Source organism: Gadus morhua, chromosome 23, assembly GCF_902167405.1.
Source record: "Gadus morhua chromosome 23, gadMor3.0, whole genome shotgun sequence".
NCBI lineage: Eukaryota > Metazoa > Chordata > Actinopteri > Gadiformes > Gadidae > Gadus > Gadus morhua.
This window is the reverse complement of record NC_044070.1, coordinates 4,549,271-4,566,411: the sequence shown is the minus strand read 5'-3', so window position 1 is coordinate 4,566,411 and position 17,141 is coordinate 4,549,271. Positions and strand designations below refer to the sequence as shown.

Below are 17,141 nucleotides of genomic sequence, written 5' to 3'. Positions count from 1 at the left end.
CAGGTTTGATGCCTGAGCGGATCCCCTCCCCTGTGGAGAACCGTCTTTATTAAACCAAGACAACGTCCGCCTGCTCCAAAGAGCTGTCAATGACCCCTGACCCCTCTGCTGAAATATGTACAGTTGGATGTCTGAGAGAGATTCAGCAGGTGTGCGGTTCTCATCTTGCCGTATTTTTTCAAACACTCCATCTGGATCTGTGTGTGTGAGAATCTGTTTCCCCGCAGTAATCCGGTCAATATACAATGGTTTTATGTCTATAGACAGGGGAGATGATCTTTTTCCTCTGCATGGGATGGGAGTAATGTAAATACATGTGTACGCGGTGGCGCCCTCATAATAAACAGACTGAACCGCTAAGTGCGGTGCGATTTAAGATTAGGTTCAGGACAGCGGTGGCTGTGATGTCAGGCTAGTGGTGGGCAGCATTATTCACTGTAGTCTGCACTCAACCCCCCTGCTGTGGTCTTCCGTTCATAAACACAACTGTCATCTTAAGGCTTCCCTGGAGTCTGGCAGAATGTACGCTAGAAATCACTTTGCGTCACCTTTCCATGAGGGAATCATTTCTGCTCTGTGGTCTGCCTCATGGTGACTATGACAAGGGAAATGAATAGTAATTTCCTCCTAGAACATGTCTGTCACGGCAGCACTTAGTCCGTAGGCTGAGGCATAGCGTATGAGAGAACAAGCAGAAATTTTGGATCAAATTAGGAAAGCAATGAGCCATGTATGGATGTGTATTATATGTCCTGAGTTCACTTTTTTCGATCCGCCTTGCCACAGAGGGTTGTGTGTGTATTTCTTCAGTTTTGTCTCGGTGGTGCCACAACTAACTTTTGTTCACAACTACTTACTTGTTAGAGGAATTACTTTTAAAATACATGTGATCAAAGAGCATGTAGGGGTTGGCATTATGTTCAGGGATACCTAGAGGTATCTGGGGTTGGAAATCCCAACCATCGGTCTGCGAGTTGCCCCTATAACACCTACCTGCTCCTTCATGAAATGTGTTCAGAAATCTATGGATAAGTTGCTGTGAATACAAGTTGCCTGCCGAGTGTCGGAGCACGGCACTCTCTGGTTCATCCAAGCAGGCTTGTGAAAGAAATAACTCATGGAAGTAAATCCAGTTGGGATGTCTGAGCCTGAATTCCAAGACTTACTTTTAAATGAGCATAGATTTAAAGTTGGCTTCAACAGCAATATTTTGTTACATTGGATGCCTATGAATTAGTAAGCTTTGAAATGTAAATGTTGTAGGTACATTTAATATCATGTGGACTTGACATATATCAATATAATAATGAAAAAATTGTATGCATGAGATTATTTCATTATGACGCAGTAACATCGTTTCTGCCATGCCTGCATTTCTAATTAAACTGATTTATATAGCTAATCTAAGTTTCGGTTTACCTTTTGACTGGATTTCTTGGCAAAACCATTAACCCTGAGACTGAGATAAGAATACTGGATTCCATCAGTAGTCAAGTCATAAAACATAACCCTTTTTGTTATAAATATAGAGTGCCCCCATGTGGAGTAATTGTGAAACCGACTTAAGGTAATACGTCTCGAAGAACACCCTTACTTAAAATAATAAACTAATAAAAAAGCCACTTTCCCATTTGACTCAATTTCACTAATGTGCAACATGGATGCATTCAATTTAGTTTTTTTAACCTAAGGCTTTGAAAAAGTTCCTATCGCTACTTTCCCATCGCAAAAAGTTGAAACACCAGTTGGCTTTCTAACTTTAGTGGATTCACATCGCCATCTGGTGGTTCTAACATGGAACTACACAAGGACAATCGATTCAACAAATGTTATCAGTCAGCTCGATTTAATATTTCCAAATGCCTTAAATTTAAACAGTAGTCCTCCGTTATGGCATTTTAGATTTTTTACAAACCAATACATTTCAGTGGTAATCAACAAAAATACACCCTAACCCTAACCTCTAAAGTAAAAAGCAGTCATCAACATTATCGCATAGTAATGTTAACAGCATTAGTTCAATTCATTTGAAGAAGCCAGTGAAACTACGAATGTTGGCAACGAGGTGCCCCTTTCATTTCTTGATTTATAAGGCAGTCTACTTATGACATAATCACATGTATGACATAATCCACCATAGCTATCCAACAGGGCAATACAAATATGGAGGGTTTTATGGAAAATGTATGTACTATACATTTGACTCACAATTTTGTCCAATACGACAAGGCAACAAAGTGTTAATGTTTTATAGGAAGGCAAGGAGAGAAGGCATCCTCCTGTTCCTTCGGTCCCCATAAGCGACCCTCACCGTCTGACACAGTTATACGTTCTTACAAAAATAACAATTGTTACCGTGTTTCTCTTTGCAAGGTTGAAGATATTCTCTCAAAAACTCATGTCCTTTCTTTTTGTGTGCGTGTGTGTAAGTAGCTGGTCCATGGTCTAATTCCGGAACAATTAAAACTGAACAATTATATATATTATATATATATCAAACAGCCTAAATAATTTTTTAACCCAATCTCTCCCCCTCGTGCATCTAGACGTTGCCTCATGGTTGCTCATGGCACTTTCTCTACCTTGGTCTGAAAAGGCGACCATTATAAAGTGGAGTCCCCCTCTCTCCCTCATACCGCCACCAACCCCCCCTCCTCCCCGTCTCTACAACTTGGCCTTGCCCTGGAAGAAGCCCATGATGGCGGCCATGCACTCGTCGGACTGCCAGCGCTCCACCAGCCTCGCCACTTCTGCGTCGTTGGCCGCGTGCAGCCGCTCCAGCTCCGCCGAGCGGACCAGCTGCTTGGACAGCGCCAGGGACTGAGGGAGAGGGAGAGAGAGACTGTGTGTGTTAACGGTGGGATAGAGGTGGGCTGTGCACCACTACGTCAAACGGTGGAGGGTTCAGTGGCAACTAGCGGTGAGGTTGCAGATCCACCCGCCCTTCCTCCAATGACGTAGGAGAAGCTACGGTGGCCTGCAAGGTACTTCCAGATGTCATTGTCTACAACAGCATATAGTAGCCTAGGGTCAAGTGATGAGGTTGCCTGATAGATTAATACATTGTATTAAGATATTTAGTCCTAGCAACTATAGGTCTCGGCTGACAAGTAAGACAGCGGTTATGAATAATAATGGAAAAGGCGGCGTCTCTAGAGTCGTTGGCTGTTCCTTCATCGTATTGATACCGCCTCATATTAGATCAACGGTTGAGATCGATTGGTCTATCTCGCACCGGGCAGAAATATTCCTGCAGGGGAGGGGAAACGGACCTTATCTGCAGAGCAAATACATACGAGCCTGGAGATACGTCTGCTTCAAGGCCATGTCTGTCTAGATGCTCCTCATTTCTACACACTTCACCTTGCCTTCAAGTATGAATTTACTCAAAAAGGGCCCTTGAATGTGTGTCTGTGCAAGCAAGCGTGTCACTGTCTGTGAAGATACTGGGAATATCATTCACATCAGTCACAGTATTCACAGTATCTGTGAATACTGCTAACTAATATACCAAGTGAGGTGGACTGTGATGCCTTGAGCTGACTTTGATCGTATAATGTCAGTGTCTGCCGTGTGTGTCCATACGTTGGGAGGCAGCTGGGCGTAGGCCTTGAGTCTGTTCCACACCTCCGTCTGGAAGGAGGCGTCAGGGAACACCTCAGTGACCAGACCCTGGTCGCAGGCCTGGGCCGCCGTCAGCTTCTTGTTGAACAGCAGCATCTCACTGGCCTGGGGAGGCAGAGACAGTGAAACACCCAGAGGGAGGGACGTGGAGGAAGACAGAAGATGTGCACAAATTTGGTGAATTTAGATTGTAAATCATTGCGTTACATTGGTAATCATGTGTTGGCCACTTCAAATATTGTTAGTTTAACATAATCCCAAATTGTTAGTTTATTTGTGTTAGCATAGTCACATCATAGTTAAAGGTTTTACCAGCGATTCTAGGCCGAAACATAAATGGTCACATTCATCCGACCTTTCCTCACGATCCGCTAGCTGTCCGCCCAATATACAGGCAGTCAAAAAAAGGGATCTCTGCATGGGATCTAGCCTATGCTCCGAGATCATTCACAAAAACAAATGGAACTACCAACAACTCAAAACCAAAATAAATAGTACTCCAACAAATCCCCGACAAGGGGTGGCTGTTGGGGGTTTGGCGATGCTTTCATGATAGCTTTTACTGGAGGCAAGAAACACAGAACGGAGGGGCGAGCGGGCTCTGCTTGTTTGGGATCTCGCTTCAAAACAGAAAACACCAACAGAGGTGACATCACCCAACATCGCTGACACAACCTTTAAGATACATTTTGTTTACAGAATGCAATAATCAAGAATTATTAAAAACTTTACATTTAATAAAGACTTAAAGCTTCATCTTTGAGTGTTTCATTAATACATTTTCAGTATTTTTTTCTAATCCTCAATTAAATTGCCATTGTCTGACAATAAAAACAAACTGTAAAGGGAGGTGGTTCTTCAGGTTGCGTGCGTAACCCTGTGTGTACCTTGGAGGGCCCCATAATCAGGGGGAAGGTGTATGAGGAGCAGCCCTCTGGACTCTGACCCAGCTTGCTGAAGGGAGTGTGGAAGGTTGCCTACACCCCCCACGCGCGCACACACACAAACACACACACACACAGTGAAAATAGGCCGACAACACAGAATGGAAATGAATTTACTGGTTTGGTGGTGTGTTATATGATGATGCAGAACAACGTACCCTATCTGTGGCGTACACCAGATCAAACAGCGCCAGCACTGTGACCGACACGCCCACAGCTGGCCCGTTCACCACGGCAACCAGAGGTTTCGGAAAGTCTATGTAAGCATTGATGTAGTTTCTGTATACAAAGGAAGTGGAGAAAATTGACATTTAGTGCACTGTGCAGAAGAAAGTCAATTAATCGGTTGTTAATACAACAAGTAATCATCCACCCTGCTATAAACCACTCGGTGTTCACCTCAGCAGATCCCCACTTTTTTTCGCCAACGCATCAATTCCACCTTCTGGGATCTTGGTGAAGTTAGACAGGTCATTCCCACTGCAGTAAAAGTCCCCAGCACCTAGAAACACACGCACACACAAATGTGTAAGTGTGATCCTACGATAGCTCATCAATAATTTGTCTAATCACTATGCATTTACTTGTAAAATAAAAAGATTGACAGCTTTGAGCTTTGTGGACTGTGAGACCATCCCGATATTCCTGTTGCACTTCCCAATAAAACTCAATCACCAGAGTGAAACAGAACGTCAACGTGTGAGATCAGGATGGTCGCACGACTCTGTTTGGACACGTTAACAGTGTAACAACCAACCGGTAATGACTGTGAGCACAGAGCTGTCCTTTGCTGCTTGGTCCAGGGCAGAGATGATATCAGTGTACAACTGAGAGGGGAACAGAGGGAAGGGATGACAGTTGACCATCTTCGTTACTACAACAATCCTTTAATAATTTTACCAACGAGCCGTTTCAGCTCCTTCAAAAGAAGACCTATAATGCTAATTTAAGGGGACTAGGTGTAGGAGTTTGGATTAAAATCGCTTTGCCTAGGCGATACATGGTAGCATTTTAACATAAAAGAATGTAACCTTCACCTACGCTCTTAATTGCATAGAACTGGTTATGAAAGGAGAAAGGAGGGAAACGACGTCGAAGCGGATAATAGATAATTCATAACTTTCAAACGTTTATTCATGTGATTGTTATCTACTGGACCAACGGAGCTCAGACTCCAGTGCTCTGAATGCAAGAGCCGGAGAAGACTGCAGTTCACACACCGGCCATAGGGGCCAGTAATGAGAAGGAACTTCTGATTCCTGAGTACCGTTTAACATATAGCCAAAGTATTTTCAATAGGAAGTTTCATTGTTCACCTCTGTGGTGATGGCGTTCTTCTTGGCGGGCCTGTTGAGCATAATGGTGGTGATCTTATCTTCAGTTGTCACCACCAGATCTTTATATGTGGGGCCGCTACCAGCAGCCTGTGCCACCACCTGAGCGGACCCTCCTTCCTCCGTCACCAGGGAGCCAATCAGGTCACAGTACTTCTGCCTGGCTTCTTCCTGATTGGAGGCAGAAAAAAAACAAGGCAAATGTGAGACACATCCATTCGTTTTCTTGTTATCTTTGCTTGTAATTGCTCCAAACTAAAACACATTGCTATCAGGATCAGAGTTATGCACTTGGTCAGAGATGTTCTCGCAACCCTGTAAGGAACCAAAGACCAGACCCGGAAACTGGAAACTCTGTAGTAACATCACTGTTGGGAATAAAGGAAATATTATACTTTTGCTTGGAATAGCCACCGTAGAACACCGTATATGTGTTTATTTAGATAGACAGATGTATACTTCATTGATCCCAAGGGGAAATTCAAAGACACAGTATCTTGCATTGACATAGCATACACATAGAACATAAACAAGATGATAAAATAAAATATCCACATGGATAATATGTACGATAAAAGATATGGTAAGGTACTCTTTGAGAATGTGTGGCCTGATGGCAGTGCAAATGAGTACGTGCAGCAGTGCAGGGATCAAATCTAGAAGCCAGCATTAAATATGGACAATAAAAAGGTCAGTACACTGTTTACGGGAGGTAGTGAAAAGTATGCTATATTTTTGCATATAGAGCGGTTAGTGAGATCCGACCACCGTGTAGGAACGATGCCCCCTTGTGGTTAGCGGTAATACCGCAAGAACACTCCCTTGTGTTACATTTTTCACCTGCACTGATGAGGTAGTTATTTGTGCCGTTGTTTGTCTATACGCAAGATTACAAAAAAAGCGATTAGCCCAATGTTCGAGAAACCTTGGGAAGGGTGAAGTGTCGCCAAGGAATAGCAAACTAAAGAGATACAGGTCTGAAACTTAAGTTTCACTTTTGATAACATCTCCACCTTCAATCTGCTCTCCTTGTGGCCTTCTAGTTCGTTCATTTTAATTGTTCCCAAATATGTTCAAATTGTGGAGCTGAAGAGTAAAAGGAGTTATAAATAAACTAAAAAATACGTTATAGATCAAATAAAAAGATGTGGGGAGTCATGAGGATTTGCTGCGATCACTAGCCAAACCGCCACCTACATACATGTCATTTTTTAATGCAAAATGTTCTTACTTAATGTGTGTTTTCTGAGCAATTCATTACATTTTAAAGTGTTGAGGCAGCTAGCCTCCACAAAGAAGGATGCATTGTTCTCAGATGCGTTTTCAGATTAGTTGTGTTCGCTCACTTCACTGATATCTTTCTAAAGAGTCAATGTACCCAAAACCATTTCTGGGGGTTTAAATCGTGGTAATTATACAACAGTCAACATCCTAATGTAATAGTAAGCCTTGTTGCCTTGTGTTACTAAAAACGAATACCGAAAAGAAAAAGCTATGTGTTTTCCTGTGCACTATGTGAACGTTCCACTCTGCTGTGACGCTGATGGCATATTTTTTCGTGATATCTGAGTGTCTTTACAAGGACGAAAGTTTGAGAAAGTTTAGCTTTTCTGACAACTATAACTTGCCGAAGAAAAAACGCCTAGTTGAACAGGGCAATCACACAGCAGGTTTCTAGAAGATATTCCAAGGGTCTGTTGAAACATGGTGCTTTGGTGCTGAGAGAGTTGTTGAGAGGATATTACCTGAGATATGGATCCAAGTGACTTCCATGCGTCCCATTTAGCTTTTTTGACAAAATCTAGCATCCCGGGTTTCGACGAGGTGCACTGTCCTTCAGTGGACTGGACGGTCGGTCGGCGGTTGTTGTCGTGGTTGTGTGTTGATTTGGATAAGATAAGATGGAGGAGGATAGCATTATAAGAAAAAACAATTCACTTAAATGACAAATCATGTCATGCACAATTGAAGGGAGCCCTGTCGAATGGTGGATGTCACCTGTTTGAAGAGAGCATAGATTTGTAGTTTGGCCATATTGCCTGGGTCATTCTTAAGGGTGGCCAGCTGGCGCTTGGCCAGGTTAAACTGCTCCACGGTAGCACCTGCAAACACATGGATCACTGCCTACCGATGGGACTTTTCAACCGATGGAATGCAATACAACTGAACAATGGATACAAAATGTCTGGGGTTTAGTGTAGTAAAATGAAGATAACAAACACAGAGCTTTGCTCATGCTTCGACATTTTTACATTGAGCATAGAGCAGATAACCGCCAAAGCAACATGTGAAGTAATATTAACACGAATACCTTTAAAAAAACAAAAAAACAGTGGTGCAATATGACGATTACATGTGACACTTGTAAGACATTTGCGTGGGCACATCGTGATGTTGTTGCTGAAACAATATGTTGCTGGCCCTTACCAATACCCAGAACAATACACGGAGCTACTTATTTACATGTACTCACCCATCAATGGAGAAGCACTGGTGTGGAACTTGAGCACGGGAACAGCAGTCGCTCGGCCAACCCTAGAAGAAGGAAAGTGAGACATGAACATTTGTTGCTGCAAAAATAATGTGCCGCTCGCTCTTAACCTAAAAGGGTTTCAACCATCCATATAGGACTGTTTGAATAACAAAAAACAGATGTTAATGCAAAACAGTCAAATTATGAGTCAACATTCTGTTTGTTTGTTTATAAACTTTGTTAGCTAGTATGAACTGCAATGAGTGAAGATCAATATTTGAAAAGAAGTGATCAAAAAAAAAAGATCTTCGGCATATCTTCATGTCATGTGCCCTCGTGACTCAATAAGTCGCATTTTGAAAATATCGTTGCATGCACTTGGCTACAAAAGTACACTGCGGGTCTCACCTGTAATGAGCTGTACTAAACCAAACTAGTTGACGCATTACACAATGAACCAACAAGTGGCCCGGGGTCACATAATGTAGAGCAGAGGTCGTCGGGACTTTGGCTTACCAGACCTGATCTCAAATGGCATAACATGACATTAATAACCTTACTGTCAGAATAAAGCAACGGTCAAAGACTACTACAATTTAGCAGGAATAAAAAAAATCATTAGAAGACCTTGTATTGAGCGTGGTTCGTACTAGCTGCTATGCTGCAGGACATCATTGAAGACCTTGTATTCCCCCTACTAGCTGCTATGCTAACTCCCCTTTCATTGAGCTTGCAGACAGAGGATGGCTATTGACATGTCATTTAGCACTCAGTGACATTAAAAAGACTAGTGTTGTTATTATATATGTGAGACAGTTACTCCCTAAAAAACATCAGAGGACCGTGCTACCTAAAGCTAAATCAGCTACCTTGCGCTGTTCGAGAGTAATGCTAAACGGTTTACCCTTGTAACACGCGTTTTAACTGGATTCAGACGGAGTGCCCTGGCTGCCAAACAACCAGCAAACTCTAATGTTGTTCCGTGTTCTCTTACCTCGATAGACTGACGAACCGCAAAGGGGCAAACAAGCTACGAGCAGCCATCTAGCAGGTAGCCTCACACAGTGCAGTGCAAAGTACAGTTAGTGCCCTGAAGGGTTCGCTCTGGGTTACGGCCAACCGGCTAGTGTCAATTGAGATGGGCTGAATGAAGGCTCGCTCTGTTCGCCAACACAACAGACCAAGACGGGCTTGAAATAATAAATAAATATTAAACACCAAAAAACTAAAGTATACGAAAAGCGTTTTTTTGGGATAAGAAGCACTTCTCTACTGTTTTCAATTAGTTGTTTGTTTTCAAACAATTAGCCCTATATAGAATATCATGTCTGTAACAGTTTTAAATTGTAAATGTGCAAAAACAATAAATAGATAAGAGGTAGTCTGTACAGTAAATAGAATAAAAAATATTAAATTTGAGGTCGTCTTTATATATATGTGTCTGCGTGTATGCATGAGTTGGACAACATGTGTGACTTGGTTTGGGGCCCTGTTGAGATCAGTGTTTACTGGCCTATAGTGGCCTGGGAAACAGTGGCGGTTCTACGTCCAGTTACGCCCCGGGCAAGACTTGTGTGCCACACACAAGTCCAGTTACGCCCAGGGCAAGACTTGTGTGCGTCCAGTTACGCCCAGTTACGCCCCTGTGTGTCTACATCCCTGTGTGCCTAGTTCACGACTAGTTCAATCAGTTTATCAGCAAGTCTGGTGTGGATTATTGTATTGCAAGCTGAACTGTAATCAATAAACAACAGTGTCACATAACCTCCCTTCTGGCTTCATTCAATCCTTCAAGAATATGTTTCTTATTTTAAATATAAGTCATTCCACAACATCTGACTAAAGCAAACACGTTTTTGTGATCTCCTCATCTCAGCGAAAGGCCAGAACATTTCAACCAAGCAGCATCCCATTATCGTTGAACCATGTCAGAATATCTATAAACATTTATCATTTGTTTTGTCCTGCAATAATCTCCTTTATTTCCCCCCGAAGCCAATGCTTTTGTGAAGCTGATACCCTTTATCCACCAGATGGTTCTTCGTTCTGTTCAAACACAACCATTTGCTCAGTAATGACTTTTGTTAACAGCCCTTTAACTTTCGACAGTGCTAAACCAAAACGCTAGGGGAAGCTAGGGGGTTTTACTCTCACAGATAGTAGCATCCATCTGATGAAGCTGGGCTCTGTCTGCGTTAGACCCGCCCACTTCCCAGAGTTGTCAGCATCCATTGGCTGGAGCGTCAAGGTGTCAAAGTCTGTGATGAATGTGATAGGACCATCAGTCCATGTCCAGCAACCCCATGGTCTTTAGTCCAATTGAAATAAACGTCTATTATGGGAGTGACTTTAATATATTTGCGTGACCAAGGGATGTTGAGTAGGCTGCTCATTAATAATGAATTGGGTTTGAAGGGAGAGATCTGCTGCTCGGCCCGGTGTTTAGACGCTTGGAAGAAGATCATGCCGCAGCCAAAATCACGGAAAATCGCCGTATTGGGTTACAGATCCGTGGGTGAGTGACTCCTATTGCTTCTTAAACTATATATAGGCCGACTTCAAGAGAAAAATACGAAGCGAATGATAGGCTATACGACGTATTTCTCACAACGCGCATCTGTACGCATTGTTTAAAATAGTAATATAGCCTATATATTACTCAAATAGGCCAGATGGACTTGACATGGGTGTGTCTGTGTTAGGGAGGAATTTCATCCTAGTAACATTTTTTAAATTGTATATTCAACGTAAACTTAACTAACTATCGATGGGCTACAAACACATCTGTCCAAAATGAAAGTTATATTCATTATCCAAGTTTTATAGATTGGTCCACACGACTGGTCTAGCAGAATGTAATGAAGGATGTGCAGTAGACCAGTGGTGATGCTGCGATCATTACGTCAAAACACATGATGGCAGCCCTCAGAGAACAACGTGGTCACTAGTACACTAAAACCCCCCATATCCTTCAGTTGATTTTAAACATGTTGCACTAATAATGTTGCATGCGTTCTAATGCTAATGATCATTTTTGAGTTGGTAATCCATAGTGCATCTCCATTAATAACGAATTGATTATCATCGATACGACTCATAATATGATGTTCATAATCCTAACTGAATTCTATACATAAGCCATGTTAAAACGTTGTGAGTGTTTCTGTTTCTTCAGGAAAATCTTCCCTTACCATCCAGTTTGTTGAAGGACAGTTTGTGGACTCGTATGATCCCACCATAGAAAACAGTATGTTGATACGATATATTTAATAACTGAACCTTTCCTGTACCGGCCTGTAGACTTACAAAAGAAGGAAGAGGAACACAACAATATGACATATTATTGTTACTGTAGTCATGATTGAGCTATCTGCTGTTAGTTTTTGAAATCCCTCTGTGTGATATGACATTGCATACCACACACAACAATCAATGTTAATATTTCTCTCTCTCTCTCTCTCTCTCTCTCTCTCTCTCTCTCTCTCTCTCTCTCTCTCTCTCTCTCTCTCTCTCTCTCTCGCTCTCTCTTTCTCAAACACATATGCTTGTTCACTCACTCTCTCTCTCACTCAATCAGCATTTACTAAGACTATAACAGTAAGTGGTCAGGAGTACCACCTTCAGCTAGTGGACACAGCCGGTCAGGTGAGCGCTGGCATCCAATTACAAGCCCCTTCTTATAACCTTCTTGTATGGGCTTATGCATCTTCCCTTCTCTCTTTTATTTCCCTCATTCTCTCTTTCTATCTTTCTCTCTTTCAGGATGAATACTCCATCTTTCCTCAGAGTTACACGATTGATGTGGACGGATACATCCTCCTGTTCTCTGTCACCTCCTACAAAAGGTTCTCTACCTGTTAATTACTTTCATTCGGTTCTGTCGTTTTCCATCTCCCATTTGTCCCTTTCACTCCCTGCCGCGGCCCCTCGTTCATCCCCCCCGTTCTTACCTCTGGTCTATTGATTATGGTGTTGTTGACATCGTTAGAGATCACATTAGGCCCCGCCCTGACAAGCTCTCAGAGAGAGTAAGTGACCTCCTGTTAGTAGAGTGTCGTTACATCCGAGGCTGATGCAAACACAGATATGAGTGGTAGTATCCCAGATTCTAGATATCCCCCACCTTTGAATTGACACATTATCTGTTATCAGAACAATGTACAGCTCTGAATGATCAGAATACCTAATACAAACAATGATGTTTAGTCTCTTATGATGAATAGCCTCACTCATTGGTAGTTCATGTTATTGCATGTATTAAATTAAGCTTGAAGCGTGTCTTCGACTCAAAGACCAGAAAAGACTAACCTTCGTGATGTTATTGAAGTAAAATTGAAATGACAGCGATAAGCAAGATGTTGGAGTTCAATTAGTTATGAGAGAACTGGGGGAATGTGTAGTTGGAAGTGCTATAAACCCTTGAGTCAATGTCGCCTACCTCATGAATGCCCAGTAGAGTGAGTGAAACGTAAACACGATGATATGTATATGTTTTTTCAGTTTTGAAGTGGTCCGAGTGATCCACGAAAAGCTTCTGGACATGGTGGGAAACTTGCAGTAAGTAAACCAAATCCCTTTGACCTTTCTCTTCCAGGGGAAAAGTTATTTCCCACAAGATTCACAGATACATACATTTTACTATAATACACAGGTCAATAGCTGTCTGTCATAACTCTCTCTCTCTCTCTCTCTCTCTCTCTCTCTCTCTCTCTCTCTCTCTCTCTCACTCTCACTCTCACTCTCACTCTCTCTCTCTCTCTCTCTCTCTCTCTCTCTCTCTCTCTCTCTCTCTCTTCTCAACCCCTGTGCCCTTTCAGAGTACCAATAATTTTAGTAGGCAACAAAAAGGACTTGCACATGGAAAGGTGAGCAACTGTATCTTAACAAACTCACCCACAACTCTGACCTCACCAAATCTGTACCAGGAAACATTAAAGAATTTGCTCTTTCCTTTGATTGGCTTTGTATGTATGTGTGTGTGTGTGTTTGAATGCAGCCAATTAGTTTGTGTGTGTATCATTGAGAAACCAAAGGATGTCAAATGTCTGAATTAATGTTTAACAAAGCATATTTCTAATAAAATAATATATTACACTGAGCATTTTTAGTACAATATATGTTTACATTTAAATGTAGGCGGCAACTTTTTTTCTGCGGAAAACACGTTTGAATTGAAAGATTAAAAGGGGGGAGCAAAGGAAACGGAAGAGAGAGAGAGAGAGGTCTGCTTGCAGGAAGGGAGGAGAGGACTTTATATGCAAGGCCAGAGCTGCAACGAGATCAATACGTGTGTAAGATCCAATCACCAGGGGAGAAAAACAACTCGCACGCAGATCACAGCAACATGAGTCATGTAGTCACAAGCTCTCTGGAGAGGGACAGTATATGAGGAGGAGCACAAATAACACAGGAGGTGTGTGTGTGTGTGTGTGTGTGTGTGTGTGTGTGTGTGTGTGTGTGTGTGTGTGTGTGTGTGTGTGTGTGTGTGTGTGTGTGTGTGTGTGTGTGTGTGTGTGTGTGTGTGTACATGCGTGTGTGTGTGTACATGTGCGTGTGTGCGTGTTTTTGTGTGAATAATCAGTGGAAGGAGAGGAAAGGCATCCAAATGGGTTTATAGTTTTTAATACACTGAATCGCTGACGCAAAGATCTTTCTCTCTGTTCTACCATTTCCGGTTCTCCCTGGATCTTTGGCCGGGGCTGGTTCTACTGTGTCCTCTGGGGTCTCTCCATGGCAGAGTGATCAGCTTCGAGGAGGGCCGGGCGCTGGCGGAGTCCTGGAGCGCTCCCTTCCTGGAGTCCTCGGCCAAGGAGAACCAGGTCGGGAACGCTGAACCCTGTGCTCATCTGTTCACCCCCAAACCCCTACACACAGACCCACAGACCCACAAACCCACAACTCACAAACAATGCTGGGAATATAACAAACAAGTACATTCAACTTACACTTTCTATTTCCTTTTTTGCTATTAAGTGGAATGTGTAAACATCACTCAGTTCTGTGATGATGGCAGACTAAAGCAGAGTAGTTTTTTTTTGCCAATGAACAAACTAACAAGTGTAACGAAACAATTATTGCTCACCAACTAAAAAACAATTTCCTATTATCACTGAGGAAATTAGTTCGGTAAGGCAATTTGCACCCCTGGTAAAATGCTCTGTATATGCCATTTGTACCCTGGTGCAATTAAGGATGATGAATGAATATAAAAGAATAAAATATGTCTCCTAGTCATAGTTAAACAATAGCCCATGTTAGTAAATTATTTTCTTTCCAAATACAATTTGATTGCATTGGATCAAACATTACTAACTTTTTTATCCTCCTGACTCCATAATGGACACAAGAAAGGGTACATTTAGAGTACTTAAATGTACTTGAGACAATTGCATCTGAACAGTGTATCTTTTCAGATCGGTCTTCATCTATTGGATGGTAGCCCTCTGCACTCCATGCTTTCATTGCTAGGTGGAACTCTTCATCTTCAACTGTCAAACGTCTGCCCTGATCATATTTTACTCGGCCGGTGGTCCTTTTAAAGAAGAAAAAAAACATTGTAGTCAGGTAGAATTATGATAAAATTAGCAAAAGTGTGACATAAGACACTAATGCAATTTTTGCATTTAAATTGGCAGTTTAGGGGGAGTACATGAAATATAGGGTGTTTTTAGCCCAACAGTAGGTGCGTTTCCATCCCCCTAATTTAATGCGGACTTTGAAGTATCGAATCAGTAAACGGTGATGGAAACGCCAAAATTTGCATCAAAATCCTCTAATTCGCAAAAAACTTTATCCGTTCACTTGAGGTGGTTTTTGAGAAATGCGAAACAGAGTAAATTCGCAAAATGGGAGATTGAAACACATTTTTCGAATCAGCTGTGACGTAGCGAACTTTGAACACACAGGACTGACAGTCTTTCCGATTTCCGCATAACGACCGGCCATAGCAACCCTGCCGACATCAACGTGTAATGTCATCACCCTATTCCGCTCCAACCACTTGATGGAAACGCACCTAATTCGAATTACTTTTTTGCGAACTTTCTAAAGATTCGCATCACCTTTTAGATGGAAACGCACCTAGTGTGACCAAGGCTAAAAGTACCAGGGGTACGAATAGACACTCCGAATTAGTTTTCACAGTTGGTACATAAAAGTAAATACACACTTGTATCATAACACATATCAGCAGACCTGACTGACTCACCCTGAATCGCTGTCTACTTCCTGTTTCCTGCGCCTGTCCTTCCTGTGTGTGCAGACGGCTGTGGAGGTGTTCAGGAGGATGATCCTGGAGGTGGAGAAGATGGAGGCGGGGCAGCCTCCCGGTCGCACCTCCTGTCTCATCATGTAGTATATCTGGACCTACAACCCTTTCTTCCTCCAACCTCTGCCCGCTTATTTCACTACCTCCTTTTTCTCCTCCCCCTCCATTCTCTTCATCCTGTCCTTTGTCTCCTAGTCTGTCTGTCACTCTTTCTCTCTCTCTCTTAAGGTAGAGTTATGGTTGGACGTTGACGCAACGCAACGACCACACAGTCGCTTAGACTTAGTCGGAACCTGTTTTGGTTCTGAGTCGGGTTTACGTCGGGTTGACGTTAGCCGACCAATCACAGTCCTTGCTGCTGCTGTGTTGCCTTGACGCAAGGATCCAATTTTTAGGAGGCGCACGTCACACTCCTGTGGTGGATGGAAGGAGGGTCCGCAAGGACGTCATGGGTCCGCAAGCCCCCTTGCGTCGACGTCCAACCATAACTAGTTTTACTCTTTCTCTCTCTGTGTCTACCAGTCTCCATCTTTATCTCTCTCCCTCTCTCGCTCTCTTGACCAAACACTGCAACCTTGGAAAAGACCAGCAATATTTCGAGATGTCCAATGAGGAACATTGAAAAGATTGCAACGGTGTGGGCACTAATTTGAGCCAATCAGAAAACAGCATGTGCAATAACCCTTTTTTTCAACCAAAGATTTTTCACTTTGGTTTTCGTATTTTTTAGTGTGATCACTTTGTTTTTGTCTAAATATGTTTCTGTTAATTATTATTATTATTATTATTATTATTATTATTATTATTATTATTATTATTAATAACATTATTATTATTATTTCAGTCGTTGGTGTAAACCAAAATCCCAAACTAAATAATTGATCATTTCATCCCAAACTTCCAGATTATTACCGAACGTATATCATTTTTTATTTGCATGGAATCGGACTAGACTAGACTAGTCGATGACTTTTCTATTTTGAGCTTGTCATGCTGGGGCATCAGAGTTATTGTTATAAGTTGATGCAGAAAGTGGCCTTGATTTACACCTGCCAGTTCCTGTCTAGCAGTGTTTTGTCATTAACTAAATTTGCCCATAGGAAGGGAGGGACATTGTTATGATGTTATTGGTTGAACGTTTAACCAATAATGCAATGCAAAGGAAGTTTGGTTCATGAGATTTGTTATTAATTTATAATTTTCCCAACCTTGTTGAATGTGAATAAAATGACTATGGAAATTAGCCAACAAGGTGAAAAGGAACTTTTAACTTCCATTGCAAATAATTAGCACGCTGGACTATATTTCTACATGCTGTTGAAACCCACCAGACAGGTCACAGCAGTTCCGGTAAAGACACACACACACACACACACACACACACACACACACACACACACACACACACACACACACACACACACACACACACACACACACACACACACACACACACACACACACACACACAAACATCTTTACTTGAAATGGTTTTATAT

The 17,141-nt window shown here is 42.2% G+C and overlaps 2 protein-coding genes across 3 annotated transcripts; one reads left to right on the top strand and one right to left on the bottom strand.

Annotated features, from left to right (window-relative positions):
* Window positions 1–1,825: 1,825 nt before the first annotated feature.
* eci2 (enoyl-CoA delta isomerase 2) lies at window positions 1,826–9,643 on the bottom strand. 2 transcript variants are annotated; one of them, XM_030349362.1, is made up of 11 exons: window positions 9,370–9,643; window positions 8,376–8,437; window positions 7,901–8,004; window positions 7,648–7,746; window positions 5,885–6,073; window positions 5,326–5,395; window positions 4,968–5,070; window positions 4,727–4,847; window positions 4,512–4,601; window positions 3,586–3,729; window positions 1,826–2,820 (listed from the first exon to the last, which is right to left on the bottom strand). In XM_030349362.1, the coding sequence occupies exons 1-11, from the start codon at window positions 9,417–9,419 to the stop codon at window positions 2,665–2,667; spliced, it is 1,188 nt and encodes a 395-aa protein (XP_030205222.1). In that variant the 5' UTR covers window positions 9,420–9,643; the 3' UTR covers window positions 1,826–2,664. The 2 variants fall into 2 exon arrangements, with proteins under 2 accessions (XP_030205222.1, XP_030205223.1); XM_030349363.1 differs by having other exon boundaries at window positions 9,280–9,392.
* Window positions 9,644–10,650: 1,007 nt separating this feature from the next.
* On the top strand, window positions 10,651–17,141 carry rheb (Ras homolog, mTORC1 binding). The gene is made up of 8 exons (XM_030349366.1): window positions 10,651–10,890; window positions 11,551–11,622; window positions 11,953–12,020; window positions 12,138–12,220; window positions 12,876–12,932; window positions 13,193–13,240; window positions 14,113–14,194; window positions 15,637–17,141. The coding sequence occupies exons 1-8, from the start codon at window positions 10,713–10,715 to the stop codon at window positions 15,727–15,729; spliced, it is 681 nt and encodes a 226-aa protein (XP_030205226.1). The 5' UTR covers window positions 10,651–10,712; the 3' UTR covers window positions 15,730–17,141.

Excerpts from the sequence above, each read along its gene's own strand:
- eci2 (XM_030349362.1), bottom strand. The coding sequence starts at position 9,419 with ATGGCTGCTCGTAGCTTGTTTGCCCCTTTGCGGTTCGTCAGTCTATCG. Across the intron at positions 8,438-9,369 it reads CGGTTCGTCAGTCTATCGAG|GGTTGGCCGAGCGACTGCTG; the intron begins GTAAGAGAACAC and ends TCCTTCTTCTAG. Across the intron at positions 7,747-7,900 it reads TCTATGCTCTCTTCAAACAG|TCCACTGAAGGACAGTGCAC; the intron begins GTGACATCCACC and ends CCGACCGTCCAG.
- rheb (XM_030349366.1), top strand. The coding sequence starts at position 10,713 with ATGGGAGTGACTTTAATATATTTGCGTGACCAAGGGATGTTGAGTAGG. Across the intron at positions 12,021-12,137 it reads TAGTGGACACAGCCGGTCAG|GATGAATACTCCATCTTTCC; the intron begins GTGAGCGCTGGC and ends TCTCTCTTTCAG. Across the intron at positions 12,933-13,192 it reads GACATGGTGGGAAACTTGCA|AGTACCAATAATTTTAGTAG; the intron begins GTAAGTAAACCA and ends GTGCCCTTTCAG.